At 44.8% G+C, this 24,544-nt stretch overlaps 1 protein-coding gene across 3 annotated transcripts in view; it reads right to left on the bottom strand.

Moving 5' to 3' along the window:
• SEC31B (SEC31 homolog B, COPII coat complex component) overlaps nt 1-24,544 on the bottom strand; it is a 38,918-nt gene that overhangs the window by 12,374 nt on the left and 2,000 nt on the right. For all 3 annotated transcript variants that reach the window (XM_064463674.1, XM_064463675.1, XM_064463676.1), the window contains exons 2-18: nt 21,591-21,679; nt 18,782-18,905; nt 17,782-17,977; nt 16,888-16,983; nt 15,658-15,798; nt 14,989-15,131; nt 14,640-14,739; nt 12,027-12,188; nt 9,951-10,103; nt 8,420-8,650; nt 6,339-6,413; nt 5,672-5,755; nt 4,604-4,712; nt 4,022-4,200; nt 3,315-3,441; nt 1,604-1,749; nt 177-350 (exon numbers count right to left, since the gene is read on the bottom strand). In XM_064463674.1, the coding sequence (XP_064319744.1) occupies nt 177-350; nt 1,604-1,749; nt 3,315-3,441; nt 4,022-4,200; nt 4,604-4,712; nt 5,672-5,755; nt 6,339-6,413; nt 8,420-8,650; nt 9,951-10,103; nt 12,027-12,188; nt 14,640-14,739; nt 14,989-15,131; nt 15,658-15,798; nt 16,888-16,983; nt 17,782-17,977; nt 18,782-18,905; nt 21,591-21,669 (2,319 nt within the window). In that variant the 5' untranslated portion in view covers nt 21,670-21,679. The remainder of the gene's footprint in view (nt 1-176; nt 351-1,603; nt 1,750-3,314; nt 3,442-4,021; nt 4,201-4,603; nt 4,713-5,671; nt 5,756-6,338; nt 6,414-8,419; nt 8,651-9,950; nt 10,104-12,026; nt 12,189-14,639; nt 14,740-14,988; nt 15,132-15,657; nt 15,799-16,887; nt 16,984-17,781; nt 17,978-18,781; nt 18,906-21,590; nt 21,680-24,544) is intronic.

Here is a 24,544-nt window from a genome sequence, read left to right as displayed (position 1 = left end):
CAAATGAAGTCAAAAGCTGTGTCCTAGAAAAAAACCACATCTCTGCTCTCAAGTGACCGTAACTAAGGTGAAACCTTAAGTCCTGATGCATGTCAAAACCCAAGCCCTCTCTCACACAAAGTATCATTTTCCTCCCGTATACTACTCTTCCCCACAACAACCCACTTCTCACTCACCTCTTTAGAGCTGCTGGGGAGGTAATTCATGGCAGCTGACAAGCACCCTTGCGACGCCAGGAGACTGGCATATTGGGTGATTCGTTCTGCTAAGACAGGGCCTGGCGCTGGTCCTGCTGTGCCTCGGAGCATCTCAATGGACTTGCTCAGCACCATCACCTTCTCTACAAGATCCTGAATAAGCCAGGGGGAGGGAAGAAATAGACCAGTCAGAATCTGACTTGCTTTACTGGTCCATCTCCTGCTGAGACAATACCAGATGGCTCTCCCCACTTTCAGCTGACATTGGGCCCGATGTGAACAGAAGTTACTCCACTCTGCACCAGATACTATCACTGATGAACATTTCCTCAGGTGCAGGTTGTGGAGATAAACAGGAACCAAGAAACAAACCCTGACACTGCTACTTTTATGGTAAAGAAAATAAGAAAATTAGAAGTCACAAGGACATTCCAATTAACTGTGATTTTTTACTAGGAAGTTACTACTGTAACTCTAGGAGTTACAAGCTATCAGCTTGCAAGAGGAAGGATTAAAACCATACTAGGGGAAAAATCACTAGGAAAAACTACTGCTGCTGGCAAACAGACCAGAAGGTTTTTAGTCATTCAAAGCTCCTTCAACCCCTAGAGATCAAAGTAATGTTTAAATCTATACAAAGATACATGCAGCCGTGGCTGACAACTGATAACTGGGAGGAGGACTGTTTCAGACATAACCAGGAATGCTGAAGACGCCTTTTTGTTGCTGTTATTCACTAGCAGGGTTGCAAAACCAGGGAACTCTGTAACAGAGAGCATTATCTGCAGATATCTGAACTTGTCTAGTTCATTCTAGCAACTGGTGGACACAACAGGGGTTAGTGACTTAGCCAGGACTAGTTTAAGTGTAACAACGTTGACTTAGAAGCCCCGGTTCACCTGCAAGCTGTGACTTCCCATACATGATCATTCTACTTGCAGTTGTAATAATAAAATCTAGATTTTCTTTTATTTTGCCAGAGGCTGTTATGAAGGTACAGCTAGATAACGGAAGCATTACAGTTAGACATGATAGGCACAGCAGTAAATGTAGTCCCAGGCAACTACCAGTAAGAAAACAGGTACAATCTAAACCTCCCCGACTAAAAGAAAACTCAAAGATAACATCATTATACAAAGACAGGCAGGTAGGCTGTAACTCCTGTCCATGGCTGGATTTATGTGCAATGTAATCAGTACTCTCTAAACACACAAATCTTTCATGTTTAAGAGTGCAAGCCTCCTTTAGGTGTAAGCCCGTAATTCAGGCTAGGAGGAGATACCTTGGTGACTACAAACAGGCCTCCGCTGTTTGCTGGAAGCCAGGTACTGATGGGATCATGCAAACAGATGAGGGCTACCAGACTGGCCTGAAGAAGAGTCAAACCAAGATTATAGGACTGGTACCTGCAGGGCAAGGGGTGACGAAGTCTCGTGGTTTTTTACCCAGCATTCCACCAACCTCTCCACATTGCCTGATGAGATATAGCAGAGGCAGGCATCATTAGACAGGGATGCATCTCCCTCCGACTCTAGGCGGGCACCCAGCATATCTAGAGAGGAAGAAATACACCCAACGTTTAACACATTCCCTTTCTGAAGGGCTCATTAACCCCAATGCTCATCTCTTAGCAATCCTACTCTGGCTTGGCATGAAAAGGTGTTGACGGCTTTGGATCTGCACCTGATTAGAATCATAGAATCCTTTAGGTCGGAAAAGACCTTTAAGATCATCGAGTCCAACCTAACACTGTCAAGTCCCACTAAACCATGTCCCTAAGCGCCACATCTACACGTCTTTCAAACACCTCCAGGGATGGTGGCTCAACCACTTCCCTGGGCAGCCTGTTCCAATGCTTGACAACCCTTTCAGTGAAGAAATTTTTCCTAATATCCAACCTAAACTTCCCCTGGTGCAACTTGAGACCATTTCCTCTCATCCTATCACTTGCTACTTGGGAGGAGACCGACACTCACATTGCTACAACCACCTTTCAGGTGGTTGTAGAGAGCGATAAGGTCTCCCCTCAGCCTCCTTTTCTCCAGACTAAACAACCCCAGCTCCCTCAGCTGCTCCTCATAAGACGTGCCCTCTAGACCTTTCACCAGCTTTGTTGTATAATTCTTGGATAACACTGAAAAATGGGCACCATTAAGGAATCCCAAAGCCAACTTGGTTGAAAAAAAAGTAATTTTAAAAATATCTGCCAATTTTTATATGTCTGCCCAGACATATATAAGAAAGAAAAACCCTTAAAAATGGCAGATGAAGTCAGTGAAAAAATCCAACACTTTTTTTCCAAAGAGGTGTGGGAAGCTCCAGGCAACAGCAGCATCCAGTACCAGAGGTGGCTAATCTGGTAGTTGTCAATGTTTAGGAAATGGTAGGAGATAAAGGTGAGCTGGAGCCATCTCACTATCACCACCACCACAGCCACTTTCCACCCCTACTATTTGGTCTGTAAAAGATGTCATGTTTTCTTGCATTCAAGTTGTGTTATCATACTTATATAAAGTGCTGGCATTTCACCAGCAGCACTTGGCTGTTCCTGTCTGCCGGGAGCTAGTTCCCAGCTAAGCAACATGAGTAACTTCACCAGACTCAGTCACTAGATTGCCCCTAACTCTGACTCGCAGAACAACTGGTTGCTGAGCATGCTGGACTATTAACAGGACTGAGGAAACTACTGAAGCCATAAAACATTGATTAATCCCTGTTTCTGAGCTTAAAAGAAAGGGGAATGTACTGAAAGGGTCAACCTTCTTCAGACTGAGTGAAGCCACCTGACCTTTTACTGTCAAGGAAATCCCTTTCTCACCAGAATAAATAAATATCACCCTTGTAGTGTCTCAGCCTACTGCCTAGCCTGTTTTTCCCATGCTGCTGGTAGAGATGACAGGAAATATCAGTGTATATGATGTTACACTGTGATTCTCAGCTACAGTGTGCATCTAGCATTCTCCTACCTGAACAGTCCACACTTATTAAATAAGTTCCAGCTAGCTGTAATGAGTAAGGAGTGCTTTTCTTCCTCAGCTGCATCCATTTCTTTCTGTAAGCAGTCCAGAGGTGCCCTCCCCTAAGGCAAATCATATCAAAACACAGTACACTGCATACCACAGAGCTGGGTATAGTCTTCATGCTTTGCGTATGTTAACAAGATGGCCAGCGCCTCCTTCCAGCTCTGTAGATCACATGTGCAAACAATATCTTGCCAGTTCTGCTGCACAATGGAGGACAGCAGCTGTAAGGGAAGCAGAAGACCCATCAGTCACTGAAGACAAAGATAAGCTGACTGCTTAGAGCAAGTGCACTCACAGCGATAGCTCGCTTTTGGGCACGCTCCCCACTGTGCAGCAACTACCTCACTGTACATTAAGGTCCACCGATCTCAGTGTTAACATCTCAACGTTAACAGTATGTTAATGTTAGCATCTCAATATTAACAGTATTTGGAACCCGATGCCTCTAAAGAAGTAAAGAAGCCCAACAACAAAGCACTTAAGAGAATATCGGAACAGCCACACTAGGGAAGACTAAAGATCTAACGCATACCCTGTTTCAGAGCAGCTAGTGTAAATGACTGGGAATATAGTGTTAGGATATCCCAATCCCTGTTCCACATTCCAGGAGGGCAACGTCACCCAGGAATGGGTTCTGAGTTGAGTTTTATGAAGTTGTGATAAAACTACTAAGATATTAGAGTAGGTGTTGAGTCGAGAGAAGCACAGATTCTGCTGACATTCTAGTTCCTGCCAAAGCGTTTCCACATATATTCAGACAGACATCTGCCAAGATACCCCACACCTTCCCCTGTCACTTACCATGGAGAGTTTCGTCTTCCGCTTGGCAAAGTAGTGCTTCTGGGTCTCTTTTAGGAGGCTCTCCCCACCAGCTATAGCTAAGATGATGGCATCAGCAAAGCGCTCTGCTCGCATGCACAGCTCCACTGCCCCCTCAAAGTTCCCCAACAAAAGGGCTTGGCTGATGAGTCCGTCCGTATCTGCAGAGGTGAGAAGCAGAGTCAACCCACCGGGCATCATCCAGATGCATTGATGATGTTTGTTTTAAAGAGCGGGCAGTAAAAAGCCAATGACACATGGAAGCCCAGCTGAAAGAAAATTTGGAAACCCAAATCAGGTTTTGCCCTTTAAAAAAACCTGCTGGCTTGACTGTAAGTCCTCCATCATCTAGAAGTTTCTCCTGTATTTTTAATGGGTCTCTTATTTGGGAAGAGTATTTCTCTGCACAATGCTGAGATATGCTGCATGACACTGGGAGGCATCATGTGTTTTAAAAGTATCCACCTGCTGGAGTGGACCAGATTCTTCTTGGTGTCTCTAATTTTGGTTTTCCCTCCTCTCTCCTTTTCCTAAGAGGTCAGAAACACACTTCATGTAACATACCTTCAGTGACAGGTATCTCCAATGTGCTCATATTCTGTGGGATGAGGTTGTCAAAAAACGCTGAAGAGGAGGAAACAGCAGCTACATCATCACTGGAATTTATTAAAAGCTGTGCAAAGAGTGCAAGAGGTTAATTAATTCATTGGACACACAGATCCTGCCTGAAACAGTTTAGTGGATCACAGAGTGGGATGAGGCTGCTCTCCATTTGGTTAGGCATGCTTATATAAATCTGATTTCAGTTTGGAAACCCATCGTGCCTTCTGTCGCTGCTCTACCAACCTGCACAGTTTCAGCAGGGAAGCAACAAGAGCGGTGCTGCTATTGACAAAGCTTTGGAGATTGACAGTATAAGACATGCAATGCCAACAGTATTGCTGGCCAGCATTCATCAGCTCAACTGCCAGCCCTTGAGCAAGCTGAACAACTTGGGATGGAATAGGGACAAGCCAACAAGTGATAGCTGTAACTAACAGGTAGGATCACAGCCATGCTTCGTGCTCTGTTTGAAATGTAGGATGCAATTGCTACCCCTAGAATATCTCAGCCAGTGTTTAAGGTTTGTGAAGATTACCAATTTGAGGATGGCAGTTTAAGGTACCTTAGAGGAGCAAAATTTACAGTGCAGAGTGAGCCATGCCTTGGAAGGCATCTGAAGATGGACACCCCAAAAGTCACGTGAGAATATGTTTCAAAGGACAGAGGTGAAAAGGAAAGAAACACAAGAGAAATACCACAGCAGAAGCTTCGTGGAGGAAATCCAGAACTGTAGCATGACGTTAAACTGGGGTGAGGCTAATTGTATCACTGCAGAAATCAGCACTGGTGAAGCAAGCCTTCTTGCAGTGTTAACAGCCAGGAGTCTGTCTTCATCATCCGCTGATTTGTTTTAAAGCCAGAAGGGACGGCTATGACCGTTTAGCCTGACCCTGTGGGGGTCTGACAGGCCTGTGACCTGCCCTCTGTGATGCCTGCATTGAGCCCAACAACTTGCGGTTGGAATTAAACCTTCCTGTTCATTTTGCCCTCCACTGCTCTCCCAGGCTGGCAAGATAATACAGGACATACCTGATCTGGCTGTGCAGCGTTTGTCTCATCTGCCTTCGGAAGCGGCTGTTTATCTGGGATCCCATTACTCAAACACGAGGTGATCTAGGAAATTAACAGACGTACACAGAGTGAAGCCCCTGGGCAGCAAAGCCACCAAGTGACTGGCAAGCCCCAGACACAATTCCCCTGGCTCTTTCACCTGTTTGAAAAGTTCCACCTCTCCCTATTCCTGGCTGGCTATCAGAGGTTAGTTATCCTTTTCAGAGCATTGTCCATGATGCTGCAAGAGTTTCCTCCTCTGCAGCTCCATCAGTGCTATGCCAGACTTTCTTCATCTGTCACCTTCTTCCTGGCTGAGGAATCCCCTGAGATGCAGACAGCTGGACGCTAGAAGAAGCTCTCAACTGCACTGTTATACATTTCCCAGAGCACCAACAACTGGAAGCAAGACAACTGAGCTCAAGACCCCTTTGGTTTGACCCAGTAAGCTACAGTTATACCCTCACAAGTGCCTGCGTTTCCTATTTAATGGGGGATACTTGAGGTGCCTCTCAGCTGAAATTTCATACAGTTGGGTGTTTTGTGTGCTGCAAGATCCCTCACTCATTTCCAGTAGGGACCCTACAACTCTCCCGCAGCAGCTTTGGACCTGTAAAGGTTTCTCGCTATTGGAAAGACCCCTTACCTTTTTTTGCAGATCCTCTTTACTGTAGCCCAGCAGTTTGAGGAGTTTGGTCCTGGACTCCTGCTCCAGATTCACCTGAGTCCCAAAGGATATTAAAAAGACAAGAAGATACGTAAAATCCTAGATGTACACTCTGCCAACGGTTGGCTGCTTCTGGCAGCAGCAAAGTTTAGAGCTCAGTTTATAGATAGGGAAGTCAACTGTGACAAGTTCACCTAACAACTGCTGTGGGAAAATCTATGGAATTTAAGTTATAATAATGATAAAAGGGTGAAATTTAAGTTTGTCACATGGTTACAATTGAGGAACAACTGTGTATCAGGGCTATAACTGTATGCCTACCTAGCGTACTTGGTCATTAATTCCCTGGATGGTCTAGGAATTGCCAAGCTAATCTCTGCATAGGATGGACTGATCTGAGTCCGGACGAAACTGCGACAGGTGGCTGCCTGAACTCCTAGCCGGCTTCACAAAAATTAGTTAACTGTTGCTGAAATTCCCTGGGTAGGGATTTCAGATGGTACCAGAGACTCCCACAGGCTGAAGGCAGCCTAACTGATCGGCACTATTTGTATGCTTTAACGTGTGATTGACATGCTGCAAGGAGATTCTGTCTCAGTAAGTCCCAGGCTCTTCCTACTACAGAACTGATCAAACTGTACACGGATAAGACACTTGTACACAGACAGTTGAAACTGTTCTTGCAGATACAGAAATCTGGTCACGCAGGACAGTCTTTTGTACAGGAGCTTGGTTTGTAGTTAAGACATTCAATAGTATTAGTTCTTGTGTGCTCTGGTGTGGTCTCACAGGTCCACGGGCCACCCAGCGCAGCTGGAGGCATTGTCCCAATGACCCTTGCAACGGAGACTACTGTCACCACCTAGACAACACCTGGCCATCCTATTCAAGAGATACGACTCCCCGCACAAATGTAACACTATGGAAAAGATCCCAATATTTCGCTCCCCACACAGTCTGCCTATGAGTGTCTGTAAACATCATGGCTTTGGCTGGGGTGGAGTTAATTTTCTTCACTGTAGCTGGAATGGTGCTGTGCTTTGGATTTAATATGACTATAATGTTGATAGCAACAATTAAAACATCTGTGTGTTAAGTAGCGCATACACTAGCCAAGGACTTTTCCAGCTTCCCATGCTCTGCCGGGTGCACCAGAAGCTGGGAGGGAGCACAGCTAAGACAGCTGATCCAAACTGGCCAAATGGCTATTCCATACCATACGACGTCAGGCCCAGTATATTAACTGGGGGGAGTTGGCCAGGGAAGCAGCGATCGCGGCTTGGGGACTGGCAGCATCGGTGGGTGGGTGGGTGTTGAGCAGTTGCACCACTTTTTTCCCCTGCCCTGGGTTTTGCCTCCCTCTCTCTCTCATTATTTTCCTTTTCATTATATTATTATTTTTATTACTATTTTATTTTAACTATTAAACTTATCTTAACCCACAAGCTTTCTTACTTTTGCTCTTCCCATTCTCTCCCCCATGCCACTGGGGTGGGGGCAGTGAGCGAACAGCTGTGCGGTGCGTAGTTGCTGACTGGGGCTAAACCATGACAGTAAACCAGTACCAAGGCTAAGCCCTGCCTCTCCAGAAAGGTGGCCACTCCTCATTACCAAACTCTTTCATATTACCAAACTGTCAATGAAACCATCCTCCTAGGTAGGACTACAGTCAGTCCCCATGCCACCACAGCTCTCTCCCTTATTACTGGGGAATCTCACTGCCCATTTGGACTTTGCCTTGAGAAATAATAACGGCAGTGCTCCACAAGTAGCAGGCAGATATAGCTTGGCAGTTACTTGAGATGAGGAAATCCTGTTCAGCACCTTGACAGGAAGCCCAAACAAATCCACTGAAAAGACCATTCCTACTGAAATATAAGACAACCTCCAGACCCCAACTGCAAAACCTTTTCTTTAGGCAAGTAACTAACTATCCTATTCGGTTCCATTTTATATCTTAAAGAACAGGAATATAAAGGGCTAGAGAGGAGTATAATGAACACATTCCACCCCAGGACCAAAAAAGAACTGACCCCTCTGTCTCACCACAGCCATCCTACCTTCAAGAAGTTCCAAAGGTTCTCATCAAATGGCAACTTGGCAGTCTGGATCTTGCCCTGGCAGTAATCAAGGAGGTTCCCCGACTGCAAGGCCATCTGCAGTTCTCTGGATCGGAGCAGGAATTCAGTTTCAGTAGTGACTTGACTGATGAATACCTGGTGTGGGTAAGTCTGCTGCATTTGCTGTCCAGGGGCTTTGGTCAGGCCAAAGGTAATCAGTTTTCCTCCAAACTGAGAGTGACAGAGGGAGACACAGTAAGCATTCTTATAAACAAAGGTAAAAGCAACTCACTTAGCTGTTCATTTAAGCAAGGCAGACTCAAGCTCCAGCTGTGATCACAAAGAAGCCAGACAGCTCAATGTGTGTGGATGGTAGGGACATTGAGGGAGTTCACATCACAAGCCCTTCAGCTGAAGTCTGATAACCAGGACACCTGTGTATGTGCTATCAGGCCCAGCCAATTGCAAATGCCAGAGAGGCACAGAGGAACCATTTGGAACTGTTTGTTCTTTTCTGACTGTCATGGTTTTAGCTGGGATAGAGTTAATTTTCTTCACTCTAGCTGGCACAGTGCTGTGCTTTGGACTTAGCATGAAAACAACGCTGAGATAACACACTGATGTTTGGCTGTTGCTGGGCAGTGCTTGTGCGAGTCAAGGACATTTCCAGCTTCCCAGGCTCTGCTGGGGGCACAAGGAGCCGGGAGGGGAGGGGGCACAGCTAAGAGAGGGGATTCAAACCATATCATGTAACGTCATGCCCAGTATGTTACTGGGAGGGGCTGGCCGGGGGAGGGAGGCAGCAATTGCAGCTCAGGGCCGGGCAGCATCGGTCGGCGGGGGGTGAGCGGCTGTATCGCCTGTGTTTCTGGCTTTTTTTTTTTTTTCCTTTTTTCTCTTTCCCTTCCTTTTCCATTTTATTATATTAACATTATTGTCATTATTATAATAATAATTATAATTATTATTTTATTGTAATCATTATCTCAAACCACAAGTTCTTTGGCTCGTCCAGTTCTCTTCCCCATCCCACAGGGGTGGGGGCAGTGAGCGAGCGGCTGCGTGGGGTTTAGCTGCCGGCTGAGGCTGAACCATGACAGGCTGCAATGATAAAAACTGTCATGTGAATGGCAGGCATGAGAGAGAGCAAGTCCAGCCATGGACTAAAAGAACAATTCAGCCTTTTAATTTAGGACCAAAGAGGTGAAGAAAATGAAATAGTTGGATAGAAAGGAGAAAGACAGTGGAGAATGGGAATGCATGTCACAGCCTATAAGGCAGCTTTTATCCTTAGCTTTGTCAACTCCTACTTACAACCTCTCATTCTCTGCTACAGGACTCTTTCTTTTTGGAAATATATCTGAATGTTGAGCAAGAGACTTTCGCTCCATGGGACATCACACTGCACCTTGAACAGTCATTAAAATAACTAGCAATGGGAAGTTAAATGTTTCTCTAGTGAAAGAAAAGGATTGCATCACAAGATGACACATCTATTGCATTTCAAGCTAAGGATGCTCCATTCACTTACTGCAAATGAAACCCCCACGGGTCTGCGAATCCACTTGGGTGGCTTTTTTAATGGTGGAATCAAGGTGGTCTGAGCTACTTGCTCTGGCACCTGCAGAGGAGGAAGGATCTGTCCTGTGCCAAAAGGATCCAGGTTGTTGAAGGAGGAAGAAATCTAGAATCAGATGAAGAAAGGAATAATTCAATTCCTCTCTGTATGGAGTAAGCATAAAAAACTATTGCTTAGTAATTAGTTACTTTCCTCGCTGATGAAGAAAGAGGCTATTACAGCACCTCTTCCTGGAATACCACCAAGCCCCTACGTAACAGAAATGGTATTTCTAAACAGTTCCAGAAATTATTTCTCAAGAAAGAGTCACCTTGACAGATCTTAAAGTAATTTTTCCTTAGCAAGATGCAAATTCCCCAACAAACACTGCTTGGCCTAGCACCCGGCTCATAAACACAGGAGTTACAAAATTATTTGTTTTATGCAAGGCAGTGACAACATTTGGTCAAAAGTTTTCCAACTTATTTCTTGTTTTGCTCACAAAGGAATGCTGACTCCCTTTCTGTTGCTGGGGTCTTTCAAATGGGTTAGTTTTAAGGACTGTCTCAAGCTTTTATAGCTTAGATGAGGCTTGTGAAATCATCTCTCCAGACCTTCTTGCCTACACAAGAGAGCATCAAAAACGGCCCCTGATCTGGATTTCTGACATTTAGGAAGCCAGTGAGCAAACATACAGTGCTGTTCACAAGCATTCTTAATTTTTAACATTGTTGGCCCAGATTTGTTGTCCGCTAAAGACAACCGTGTCCAAGTGTGGCTGGACCATAGGGCATAGCTCCAAATACAGCTGACCAGCATACCTGAGAGGAAGCCACGTAAGGCTGATCAAGCTAAGGTTGTCAAACAAAGAATCACAGGCAAGACCTACATGTTCTGTCTTTCAAGACCTTCTTGAGGGGAAGCCAATTCCAGAGAAAGACCATTTTCTGGAGGAATAGCTTATACCTAACAGATCGATCACTCTAAACCTCAAAAAAATAAATACACACTACCATGGTACCAGTAACATCAACCACCACGTCTTCAACAGAGTTCCTGTCCAGATACCATGGAATCCGGAGGAAAGAGACCCCTTGGTCATGAACTCCCCACCTCCATAATTGTCATTATCTCCTCCTATTTGTGTTCTCACTTGTTATTCTATCTGTCTAGAAGTTATTCTACCCTACTGTTCTCCAATTTTGGACAGTGGAACTGTGGTGCACGCACATGAAGAATGCACAGAAAGAAAATTCTCCATGGGTTAAATAAATCCTTAATCTCCTACAGCTGTTGCTTGATAAAGTATTTTCTTTCCCTCACAAATCCTGTGAAACTGAACTCAGTCAGTTATAAATTGCTATATAAATAACACTTAAGCCAGCTCATACGTACTGTGTTGTAAGGCATTTGCTGGCAGGGAAAGAGGGAGGGAATTAAAAGACTAGACACCAGATTAAATCTAAAATTTTACACAGTACTGACACTGTTCAGAGTTTGCCCATCTATTCATTGGCTAAGGAATGGGTTTCAGTATCAAAATATTAACATGCTCCAAGTTATAGTCAATTGACTTGAGGAAAACTGCCAATAGTGGCTTACAGGCTACTTTTTAAAATTTTCTTTTGGACTAATAAAGAATAACATATTGTATTAATTAGTATCAATGTATTTAATTTTAACCTAATGACAAGTTTGCTGCTTACAGGTGTGCTGATTTTTAGTCTAGTAGTAATAACCATAAAAATATACATAACATCAAAACTAAACTTGATCTTCGTTCCCTTTACACACTTTAATGAATTTTACAAGGAATACTGAGACACCTTTGTCAAGAGGCAACGTAGTCCCTTTGAGACTTGGCGGATATTAAGTCCCCGTACAGGTAGCTTCTGGTTCCCACACCATACAGCTATAAGTCCTGGTGGGTGGGACAGACTGCACGGCTTAGAAAGATCACACTGTTATATATGCGTGCTTCTAACGCCCTCAGAAGTCAGGTGAGTAATTGCCAATCTGTCAAGCTGTAACATGTTCACAGGACTTTACCTTGTCAGCCTGTGTCTTCCGCTGAGCTTCTAAGTTCCCGCCCATGACAGAATAAACATTGATCCACCCATCAAAAGTGGCAGCAGAGAAGACTGAAGGATTCCTAGGACACCACTGGACATCAAAGCACCACTGACTCCGAATGGGCAACTCATAAACCACCTACCACAGAAAGAAAGAAGGCAGAAGCACAACATGAATAGTCCCCTGCTTTCCCCAAATTATTTGCCCACAGCGTGTGTCACACTTTATTTACATATCACCATTATATACAAGTTTCTTACTTTTCCTTCTTGATGGACACATTTGCAACCAAGTTATAGCACATTGAACCCAAACAACAGAAAGCCACAGAAAGCTGCTATACAATAGGATTCTGATTGTAGGACAAAATCCAAGAGCAATAGGTCAGTTTTGCTCTGCTTTCTAAGCACTACTGTTATTAGAGTACCACAGTATCATCACACCTGCTGTTAACTGAGGGAGACACACCAGAAAACAACGCAAGAAAAACAGAAGCCAAAAGGCAAGAAGGTGTCGTGAGCGAGAACACGTAAACAGAAAGAGTAGTCTGGACTAACAAATTTGGCAAGGAAAATAAAAACCTACAGAAAAAAGTAGAACAACAGAAGAGAACTGTAATAGCTGCAGAGGAACTACGAAGGACATTGCAGCCAACAAGTTTCTGGTCCAGCACTCAAAAATCCAAAGTTCAATTCATGGCCCAGGCACAAACTTCCTGCCTGATGTTGGGCAACTCACTAACACGACCTTGACTTTGAACCCCCAGTTTGTAAAATGGAGAGATTTCCTTTATGCCTCGCAGGCACAAAGCACAGAGAATCACAGCTTCCTTCTCTGTGGGAACATGATCTGCATTTTCTGTACCCAGGTATAAAACCCTGCATTTCCTTAAAGTCTGGATTGCTGAATTAAACAGAAACCAAAAACCCCCAAACCCAAAACAAACACCCCCAAAACCCTCAAATATCCCCCAAACCAAAGAAACCAACCCTTCCCCCAAACCTACCAGACCAGCCATTCTGTACAACTGTACTGCCCTTACTACTGAAAACCTCCCCAATTTTAATATCACCTGAAAATTTTCTCTTCATTGGTACCAAGTGAAGAAGAGCCCCCAACAACAGTTTCTGCATAAATGTCTCATGGAATGTGGACTCTGCAAACCTGCAGCAGCGTGCAGCAGAGCCAGCTGCACTAAAATGGTTTTAAAAATTTTTTCCAGTAAAACACAATGAAAAGAACTGTAAAAATCAGACATCAGGAACATCTCATGGTCTGATTCTCCTCTAACCACTAGACATTTGTACAGAGCAAGCATCAGATCCCATGAAACCACAACTGCAGCATTTCATGCATCTTATGAAAATGGATTCATTTTTTTTCCATGCCTCCAAGGCAAAGGTGGTCAGTGAAAGTGTCCCATGAAATGAAGCCAGCCTGGGGCTCCCAGCTGGGCTTTGTTCAGTATTGTTAGAGTACCTCCCCCATGTTATCATCAAGATTAACTGTGTGAATTTTGTTCAAAATTCATTTTTATCTGGAAATTCAGCATTGAATGAGTACGTGTGTAGAAAAGTTTTTTATGCAGTCCTATTTTAGTTCAGGTGATATTTAAACAACTGCTGGAGCGGGGCCGGAGGGGGCCACAAAGATGCTCCGAGGGCTGGAGCCCCTCTGCTCCGGGGCCAGGCTGAGGGGGTTGGGGCTGTTCGGCCTGGGGGAGGGAAGGCTGCGGGGAGGCCTTATTGCGGCCTCCCAGTACTTACAGGGGGGCTATGGGAAAGATGGGGACAGCCTCTTCAGCAAGGCCTGTTGTGACAGGACAAGGGAAATGGTTTTAAATTAAAGGAGGGGAGATTTAGACTGGTTATAAGGAGGAAATTTTTTACACAGAGGGTGTTGAAGCACTGGCACAGGTTGCCCCGAGAGGCTGTGGATGCCCCATCCCTAGAGACATTCCAGGCCAGGCTGGACGGGGCTCTGAGCGACCTGATCTAGTTGCAGATGTCCCTGCTCGCTGCAGGGGTTAGACTGGATGGGCTCTAAAGGTCCCTTCCAACATAAACCATTCTATGATTCTATGATATATTTCAAAGATGGTAATTTTGAGACACATGACTAGGTAAGCATATACATGTGATAACATTGTACTATGAGTAAAGTTTACACACATATCTAATTACATTGTTCCCCTCTCAATGTCCGTAACAAATGTTCCTCATTCTCCTTCAAGTTTCCCCCCAAAAAACTTACCACCATAAGAGAAGGAAGAAGAAACAAACAGACACAGAGAACACTACGTGCGTCAACGTAACAGAGGAATTATAATTAGCTGAAACTAAGTTTTAGTTAAAGCTTTCTTCCCTTTATGATCGGTGGATACAGACACATGAGAGAAAAATCTCTGCCTGTCTCTGTTGTTCTCAGACTAGGTATGGACATTGTTCACTCCAGACAGGAAGAGTGCAGAAGACGTACTGGAGGAAATTACACTGGCACTCCACAGGGATACAGAGAAAGGACACACACGTAGCATAGCACACAACTCTATACAGCAGACCATGCGTACTTATAGCTGTATTTATGTACCTCCCCCATACTTGGGTTCCAGCACAAGATCCGGTTGTCTTTGGCGCTACTCAATAGCAGTTCAGGGTCAGCCTGGCACCAAGAGACAGAGAGAACTCCCCTAAAATAGATCAGAAAGAAATCAGTCATGTTTCATCCCCAGTCCACTCTCCCACCCTGGCACCAAGAAAACAGTGTGCACCAGCACTTAAGCTCAGAAATACTGCTTCTCATCTCTACCCTCACCCAGACTCATCTTTGAAACAAACAAACAAAAAATCATAGTTCTCCTTCTAAGTTCAGTCTCCCAGATGCCTGCCTTTTAAAGATGGAGGTCCTTGAAAAGGCACCACAACAAGCAGGCCCTCACCTCGTGTGCCCTTCCAGCTGGCTCAAAGGAGAGGTAGCAAAACGTAAGTCCCATATTTGGATCACTGGCAAGCGGTCATCCTCAGAGGAAAGGACTAGCTGGGTTGCAACTTCTGGATGCCAGGCCATTCCTGAGCAATGCATCTAGGGATAAAAATAGCATAGGCTGAAAATTCAGCAAAGCATGCTGGCAATAGCACAAGCGGCCCAGAGCCACATCATTTGGCACTTAACTCGCCTAGGATGCTTGACATAAAGCAAGTCTAGCAATGTCTCACTGTGGGAAGCAAGTATTTCTACCTTCTCTACACAGAAAAAAAACCCGCTAACCATACAGAAGTTGATGGACTAGTTTAAAGTTGACCCAGAAAGACAGCTGAGATTAAAACAAAGGAGGATTCTCGTAAATGAGCTGTGAACATAGTCATTGAATGCAAGGGTGCCCTAATTTTAGGAACAGTTAGGGGTGGGGGTCTTGTTTCTCCATTTCATGAGGAAAAGAAACCCAACCAAAAAACCCCAAAGGTGTACTGATGCTACAGCTCCAAGAGAACTAGTCCCAACAGCTCCCACAATAAAACTACTTGATCCCAAGAGCCTGTGCCACTGCTTTGCAGTCACATGTGGCATGTTGTAAGCTAGTTCAAATCACAGCCTTTCTTCCACTCACTCTGTTGCTGTGGTCGCTGACTTTGATGATAGGCTCATTCTTCCTGAGGTCCCAAACCACAGCCTTGCCGCTGGGGTGAGCGGAGGACAGGATATGCTGCACCTGCCGATTCCAGGACACCACACTGATGTCTTCATGAGGCTGCCAAGAGAGGAGAGGCCACACATCCATTATCCCCATGTTGAGGGAACACCTGATTGCAGGATTTTGTCACTAGCTTAATTAAGGGTTTTGACGATATATAAATTCCTCCCCTCAATCACTGATCAACTAACTGGAAATAGCAGCAGCACTGACCAGAAAGATTAGGAAGCACAGAAAGTCCTTTACTCAGAGAGTACAGTGGACAGCCAAATTCTATGGGGGGACGTCACCTGGAAAAGCACCTTTGCATTTTGGGAGCAGGTACTGGATTCTGCATTGGCCAAACGTGTTATAAATCAGTCCAGAGAGAACGGCAGCTGAGAGAACATAGATGCTTCCACCCTGACTCCTGCGATAAACTGAAATGGAAAGATGACCTTGTGCAACGTTTCAGGAGTGCAGTAAGATGGAAATTGATGAAGCATTCAAGGCTAATTGCTGTTACTGTATCTATCGCAATGCGGGGTATAGGCAAGGAAACAAACGGGAGGCTTAGTGGAGGAAAAACTTGGCCGGCTTTTAGGCAAGATAACTACAATTTTTCCACTTTCAGGAGTCGATTGCCCTGAATAACATAATCAGCATCAAAAGATCAGAAGCTTCTTCCTCTTCAAACTCAGGAAACATTATCTGGGAGTAATAGCCAAGATGTATTAAATGGCTCAGTGGCTCTGCTAGGGATATTACTTTCATGAGATATGAAAAGCTTCAGCTGAAGCCTGAAGTAAATTCATTCCTCAGAGAAGGTCCAATAAACCTTCTTAATCCATCACACACGCCCAGCTGGATCACAAGATAAACTGGTCAGTTATGGGATTCAAATCCACAAAGAGCTTACCCATCCATGCAAAGTGCATCCTTCCAGAGCTTGTCAGCCTACCTCCCCTCCCTTTACAGCACTCTTTCTACTTCCTCAGAATGAAGCCAATTAGTCACTTCCAATTCATCTTTCTTCTGACAGACATCAAGGTCATTCCCCCTTCACAGACTAACTAGACCAGGATGACTCCACGCGCTCACATCTTTTTGCCTTGCCTGCTGAGATATAAAACTACAGGGGTATTACCCAGAAGAAAACTCATTTACCTGTGATTTAGCCCCTGGAGTCATAGGCACGCTGAAGTTATTCAAGTCCCAGATGAAAATTTCAGAATCATTGGCTCCAGAAGCCAAGAGGTTACTCTGTCAGAAAGAGAGAAGTTTGGCTGAGTTTCCTGCCTACAGGGAAAGAGGACAGATTTCTTAAAAATAAATGTAAGCAAAAAACCCAAAATCTCCCAAAGTCAGGTAAGAGCTGCATTTCACAGCCACTAGTAAGCAGGAGGATATGAACCAGATTATAAACCAAGTACATCTCTCACCTTCATGCCTTCAGCTATGCCATGGTACAGACCTGTTTAAAATTTGCCTAGCAAGCTACGTGTGCAGGTGGCTGTTGTTACTCATCATGAAACACTGTCACATCCTGGAAGGCACTGCCTCCGGCCAGCTCAGCCTTTGCCCTGCATCCCAGCACCCAGGACATTTCTTCTGAGAAGATACGGGCTTCCCACAGGGGCCTGCAGACAACTTTCAGTTTGCCTTTATGCTACCACAAGGACTCGCGTTCTGCTCCCTACTTGTTTACGTTCCAGTCCCTTCAAGTGTGATCAGAGACCCGCTCAATTAGACACCAACTGAACAAATGAAAAAAAAACTGTTCTGATTTCAAATGGGTAACGGTCAAACGTGTAACAGCGTTACAAGACATGTTTTTACAGAGCTAAGAGACCTTGATCAAGGTCACAGGGGAATTCAGTGGCAAAGCTGTGAACGGAACCCAAATCTGAGTCCCAAACCAGACTTGTGTCACAACTACCATGCTTCTTTCGAGTTAAAAACTGTTCCTTCAGTTTATAAATCTCTATACACAAGGAAAAACATATTTTTTAACACGGATGTTAACTTTCCTTTGGTTATAAGTATCGTAATGTTGCATACCTGGAAAGGGTTGAAGTCAAGAGCTCGAACAGGACCCGAATGCTTCTCTGTCTGCCCAATTACAGGCTCGCTCTTTGAAGCCAAGATGCGGTGCACGCTGTACATGGTCAGTACGCCATTATCCCCTCCACCAATGATCACTCCGGAGGACTCCGCAGACCCATTTCCAAAGTTACCCCAGATCAGCTTATGAAACCTAAAAAAGAAAATAAAGCTGGCTCAGGCCACAGTATTTGGTGGAAGTTGAGGCACCCTCTGCATTACCAAAAATCACATCCATGTTCCGATCTATCAAACCACCATCAGTCTGTACCTTAAATAACCATTTCCCTTTTAAGAGGACTGTGGCTCTTCCATGCAAAAAAAGAAGTGAGCTTCCTTCCAAAGACTTTTAAAGGGAACTTACAAAGGAAGAGCTTGACTATCGTTTTTGGGTCTTTTTTTGTTGGTTTGTTTGTTTAAAATGTTTAGGACCTCATATGGGATTTGGTGGGTGAAATCCTCTAACCTACACTACATAGAAAATTAGATTACAGAGCTACGTGCCTTCCTTTCCAGAGATGTTATCTGAAAAATATATGTTTACCCCCTTTAAAATCTGCTAGTTAGAAATGAAGGCTGTGTTTTACACTGAGTGCAAATATCACCCACACTGATGAGCCTAAGAAATCAGCTTGTCTTAAAAAGCTGGAAGACTTTCACTCTGCCTCTAGCCTCTTTATTGCAAACTGTGAGCCCCAGCAAATTCACATGATACAGAATGACTCTACTGACTGACTACCACATAAGTCCTTTCAGATTTCTCCAGTGGTCCAGCTGCTCTACTTTCACACCCAGTGTGATTTGTGTCAACAAAAACATTCAATTCTTGAAGACAGAGGTCAACTGATCCAAACGATCATGTTTTGGGGCTATAAAGTGATCTCCTCCTCTCCTTTCTTGGACCAGAAAAGCCCTTTTTCGATCCAATGATTGATACATCGGTATGAGCCTCTAGTACCTGTTTGAGGCAGGAAGTGTTCCTTTCTGCTTCATGTCCAGGGAGGGATCCCTGAAGTCAATCTCAAATATTTCCAACGTGGCATTTGTACTGAAGGATGCATCCAGTTGCTGGGCAGATGTTCCTAGCAGAAGTACAAGGGCAACACAAGTGGGCACTTTTTTTCAAGAGCACAAGATACAAAAAGAGCAAGGCACTGGAAACCTGTTCTTTACAGTCAGCACAACCTTGGTGGTGTGCCCGTTTGAAGGGAGGCCGTGTCTGAACACCTCAGAAAGACGAACGAACAATTATGACAAAGACTTTGAAAGAAATTAGAAGTTCAAGAAATTCTGGGCACCAAGGTCACTGTTGCACAAATAACTTTGTCTCTTGGGAGAGAGAGATTTCATATACCCTCTTCCAAGCAGCCCCAGCTTCTGATATTAAGTCCTTACCTAAATTACAAATAGAGTTGCATCATGAAACCCAGCTACAGTTATGATCCCAAACATTCCTGTGTACTGCTCCTCAACCATGACCAGATGTCTTGATCAGATCTTCTAAACTTAGTCCATAGCTAAAGTTCTTCAACTGCAGCCAACTAAACACGTCCCAGCGACCCACAGGCAGCTAGCAGTCACACAGTGGTGCCTTCCTTCCTTCTCCCTAGCTTACAAGATAAAAGCTAAAAATTGATTTAACATTGCCTAATGGGACACTGCCAGGCAAACAGTCACCAGTTACCACAGGGATGCTTTGTAACTGCCTATGGCATGGAAAGTGCTCAAGAGACTATTAAAAAGCAACCCAAATTATGAAACTATGCAGTTTCTGCTCTAAAGCAGACTGAAGCCAAGACCTTTGGTCCAACCAAAACTCTGGCCTTATTGGAGAAACACAAAATAGACTATCTATCCCAAAAATGGTAATGTTGCTTTTAAGGCAACATTTGAACTTTTGTCACTTTCTTTTGAAAGTCCTCCCTGGGGGGGGGGGGGAAATCAAAACAATATGGCAGCGCTGCACAACCCAGGCAGGAGACAGAGCTGGCTAGTTCCCACGATGGGCAGACAACTGTGGTGGGATGACCCTGTGTAGATGCCCAGCGCCCACCAAAGCCACTCCTCAACCAGACAGAGGAGAGAAAATATAACAAAAGGCTCATGTGTCGAGATAAGGATGGGGAGAGATCACTCAGCAATTACTGCCAAGGGCAAAACAGACTAAAATTGGGGAAATAAGTTTAATTTATTACCAATCAAAATCAGAGTAGAATAATGAGAAAATAAACAGTAAATCTGAAAACACTTTCTCCCCACTACTCCCTTCTTCCTGACCTTAACTTCACTCCCATATTCTCTACCCCTTCCCCCTCAGCGGCACAGGGGGACGGGGAATGGGGCTTGCGGTCAGTCCATCACACCCCGTTTCTGCCGCTCCTTCCTCCTCAGGGGGAGGGCTCCTCACACTCGTCCCCTGCTCCAGCACGGGCTCCCTACCTGGCGAGACAGGTCTCCACAAAATTCTCTATTATGGGTTCTTCCCACAGTTCTTCATGAACTGTTCTAGCGGGGTCCCTTCCGCGGGGTGAGTCCTTCAGGAGCAGACTGCGCCAGCGAGGGTCCCCTGCGGGGCCACGAGTCCTGCCAGCAAACCTGCGCCAGCGTGGGCTCCTCTCTGCACGGGTCCACACGTCCTGCCAGGAGCCAGGAGCTCCAGCGGGGGCTTCCCACGGGGCCACAGCCTCCCTTGGGCATCCACCTGCTCTGGTCTGGGGTCCTCCACGGGCTGCAGGTGGATACCTGCTCCACCGCTAACCTCCACGGGCTGCAGGAACAGCCTGCCTCACCATGGTCTTCACCGCGGGCTGCAGGGGAAAATCTGCTCCAGCACATGGAGCACCTCCTCTCCCTCCTTTTTCACTGGCCTTGGTGCCTGAAGGGCTGTTCCTCTCACTCCTCTCTCTGGCTGCAGTTGCTGTCACGCAGGGTTTTTTTACTCCCCCCTTCTTAAATATGTTATCCCAGAGGCGCTACCACTGACATGGTGGCCTTGGCCAGTGGCAGGTCTAATTTGGAGCTGGCTGGCACTTGCTCTATCAGACACGAGGCAGCTTCTACCGGCTTCTCACAGAAGCCACCCCCGTAGCCCCCCTGCAACTAAAACCTTGCCGCACAAACCCAGCACAACAACCCAAGCTGTCAGTTCCACACAGACACTAAAGTCACCTACTGCAAACTCTGAACCGGCTGACTTCACGTGTCAGGAAATAAAATTAGTATAACAATAGTGAATAATGAGTAATATCAACAAAACGCAAAATTAAGGTTTTATAGAAGTATTGAAAATTGAACGTTAACTGAAACAGGCAACTTTAGGGAGGACAAGTTTCTATTATTTGATTGTCAAGCCATGTGGTAATGGATGAAGATCAACAAAAGTCAAAGTGAGCTTAAATTAACATGACTAGAATGAACATTTCTTTTTCCCCACATACATACCAAGTATGTTACCTTACTTTGTTTTCTTTTTCATAAAAAGCAGGTGTTGGAGTTCATACAGACTTAATTAGAAGTTAGATCAAAAAAGCCACGTATTCACCGTTTGAAAAATCATTGGCCTTTAAAGTGTCAAAGTTGGGCTTAAAAGTAATCCTCTACTGGTCACTTTAAAAAAAAATAAAGGCTGTAACATTTTCAGTATATTGCTTGTAAGTTTTCCAGAGATTATTAAGGTGGGAATTGCTGAAAGTTAAAATCAATATGACTCTACATAAAATCTCCCTGTGACTTGTGCTTTAATATCCACAAATTGTGAAGAACTTTACCTGTTGCTAGGTAAATGGGGTGGTTGTTTGCTGGACTCCATGCCTGGACAGCTGTTCGCTCAATTTCCTTTAGCTTCATTTTCTAGGCTCTAGAAGAAATTTCAGACCGTGGTTAGAATAGCCAGATAAAGTCAACATGAAAATAATCACACCAGTAACAAAATATCCCCCTTACCAAGAAACCACAAGAATAAATTGCTCTCAGAGAGAAGTTACTTGCTCCTTCCTAAGGTAACAAATACAGTTTTACTGGAATGAATTAGGGTATTTTAGAATTCATTAAAAAAAACCACAATCCCAGCTGTCTGACCTCATATTTTCTTTAATATATAGCTCTCTTTTTCTTATACCCCAATTACAATAAAGTTCCAGAAAAAGGAAAGGGATCTAAATTAAACAACATACTTAAGTCTTCAGTCCAGGCTGGTTTGAATCAGGTGCAGAATTTAATTTAAACAAATGTATTTGCAAAGTATTACTTGCTCTCTCTGAAGAAGCCGATGTCAGTATATACATAGGCAAAAAGGGAGCAGAATGAATCTCAGGAGAGGCTAAATTCCAAGCAGAAAAGTGATGTGGCAACAGAAAACAAAGTACAATGCTACGACGTGCCAATTCAGTTAATGTACTTTGTTCTCGCTCCTCTGAGAAACAGAAGGAAAAAATCATTTGACTTTCTGCTTGACTTTGTAAATGGTAGGAGGAGGTGAGAAAAAGCAATCCACAAGTAGCTACTGGGTTTCAATCTCAGCTCTGACAAAAATCCTTTTTATTTACACTGGGTAGATCCACTGACACCTGTAAAATGGGAACACAATTTCCCCATGTCACAGGGGAGAGATTAGTTGGGCAATAATGTAGCAGGATAATTGAAAGTCAAACATCAACAGCAGGCAGCCAGAAGGCTGCAAAACTGAATATAAATACAAGTTATCGTTCCACGTAGGATCTTGTTCTCACTGAGGAGAAAGCACCCAGCACCTCTCCATCCCACACTATGCCCAGGCCTTCTAGGCATGGCAGCAACACACAGAATCACAGACTCACAGACTGGTGGGGGTTGGGAGGGACCTCTGGAGCTCACCCCGTCCCACCCCTGCTGGAGCAGGCACCCCCAGAGCAGGGGCACAGGGCCGCGTCCAGGCGGGGGGTGAATGTCTCCAGGGAAGGGACCCCACAGCCTCTCTGGGCAGCCTGTGCCCCTGCTCTGGCACCCGCACAGTAAACACAAGTAAACACAAGTGATGCATGAACGTGTCACTCTCATGAGCAGTTCCTAAACCTTTTGAGCTTGGCTGCAGTGCAGTCTTTTAACTCTAGCTGAACAGAGCTGCTAACTATGCACTCGGATGATACCATCCTGAATAAAGTAAAGCTGCCAGCAGGCAGCACAGCAGAACACTGCATCTTGCCAGCGCGCTGTGATTAACCTCTCCTGGTTACTTGACGCTGTTTGTGTTAGCTGGGCTGATGGCTGAACCACAGTCTACATCATGTGGCCCTCTGTTCAGATGCTGGGCTAAAAGTGTCACGTTCTTCAGGGTTTGGCCTCACTCAGGCCAGAGTAGGGATGTTTATTCATAACCAGGTTCACAAAGGTAGGTTGTTGTGGCCCTGCCTGGCCAAACCATAAAAAAACCCAAACAAACAAACAAAAAAAACCAATAAAAAACCAACGCAGTTTTGAAAAAGCCTTCTGTCATCTTGTGGCTTATAGGAAGCTACAGCCTCCTGAGGCCCACGCAAGGGGAAATCTGGTCAGCATTACTTCTTGGGCTTGGACCTCCTGCCTAATAACTCCACACCCTTTTTAGGGTTTCTTCTCCACCACCAGTCAGAAGATAAGGACATCCTCTCTCTCCCCCATGCACTATCAGGTTATGCTGTTTTATGAGAATTTATTTAATGCTTTTTAGCATTAGTCTACAGCAGTATCTCCAAAAGGTCCAACTGCCTATTGCTATTCTCACATTAACCTTATCCCAACTTAGCTGAGGCCCAGAGGAATCTGAATGGAACTCTTGTACAATAAAACAAGTGCAACTATTTCCTCATGCAGCCTAGGAACACAGGTGGGAAGGTCATCTCCTCCTCATCACCATAACAGACCTCTAAAGCTTACTTTCCAGTCCTCAGCACATACTTTGTAGGTTATTCGTTAGGGCTCCATCACATTCTCTCTGCCAAGAAGTTCCAGCGCCTGCTCACCTGTCTCACATATATTGTGGGAACACTGTCCAGGTCTCCTCCCTTCATTGGCAGGGGGAAATGAAAATATCCCCAGGAGGAGTCAGGTGAACCTGCTAGCACCAGCCTACTGCACAAGGCACTACCTGACTCCACTGGCGCGGGGGAGCAGGACAGCTGGTACGTTCCTTACCAGTTCCTTTCTTGCCTCTTCCTCCTTCAGCTACAATCCATCAGTTGTGGGAGCTGGCTGTACATACATACCTCACTGCTTCCTGGCTTTTAAGAGGGCAACTCCCCTGCTAACATTATTAGACAATGGCCAAGAGACCTCTTCCCTCTAGTAAATTAACTGGTAAGGAAATAACGAAGAGTGCAACCATCGCAAACTTGGCCAGGTGAATGGTACGAACTCCCACTCTTTACCCTCTGTGCTGGACTGACTGCACAATCTGCATTTAACTCGCAAATATAAGCCACAAAAAAATGTGCAAAACAGTATTGATCAATTGTCCAGCTTTTCTTAACAATAGAGCATTTTGCCTAAGAAAGTCAACATTACTGTCCTCTTTTCACAAACTTAAGTCAGGACAGAACGTGAAGGTAAAGCGTCTCACCCATGGTAACTCACCTAGACATAGGAGAGTAAAGAAGTCACCATTTAGAGTTGCTCAATATCAACAGAACAACTGCAGAAGTGCTGGATCACAGCATTTGAACAGGTACGCTGTGTCCCTGGTCCTCAAGGCAAAGCAGCAGTAGTGGCA

The sequence above is a fragment of the Phalacrocorax carbo genome, chromosome 12 (genome assembly GCF_963921805.1).
Source record: "Phalacrocorax carbo chromosome 12, bPhaCar2.1, whole genome shotgun sequence".
NCBI classification, from domain to species: Eukaryota; Metazoa; Chordata; class Aves; order Suliformes; family Phalacrocoracidae; genus Phalacrocorax; species Phalacrocorax carbo.
The sequence above is the reverse complement of the archived record's forward strand: the minus strand, read 5'-3'. Positions and strand labels throughout refer to the sequence as shown.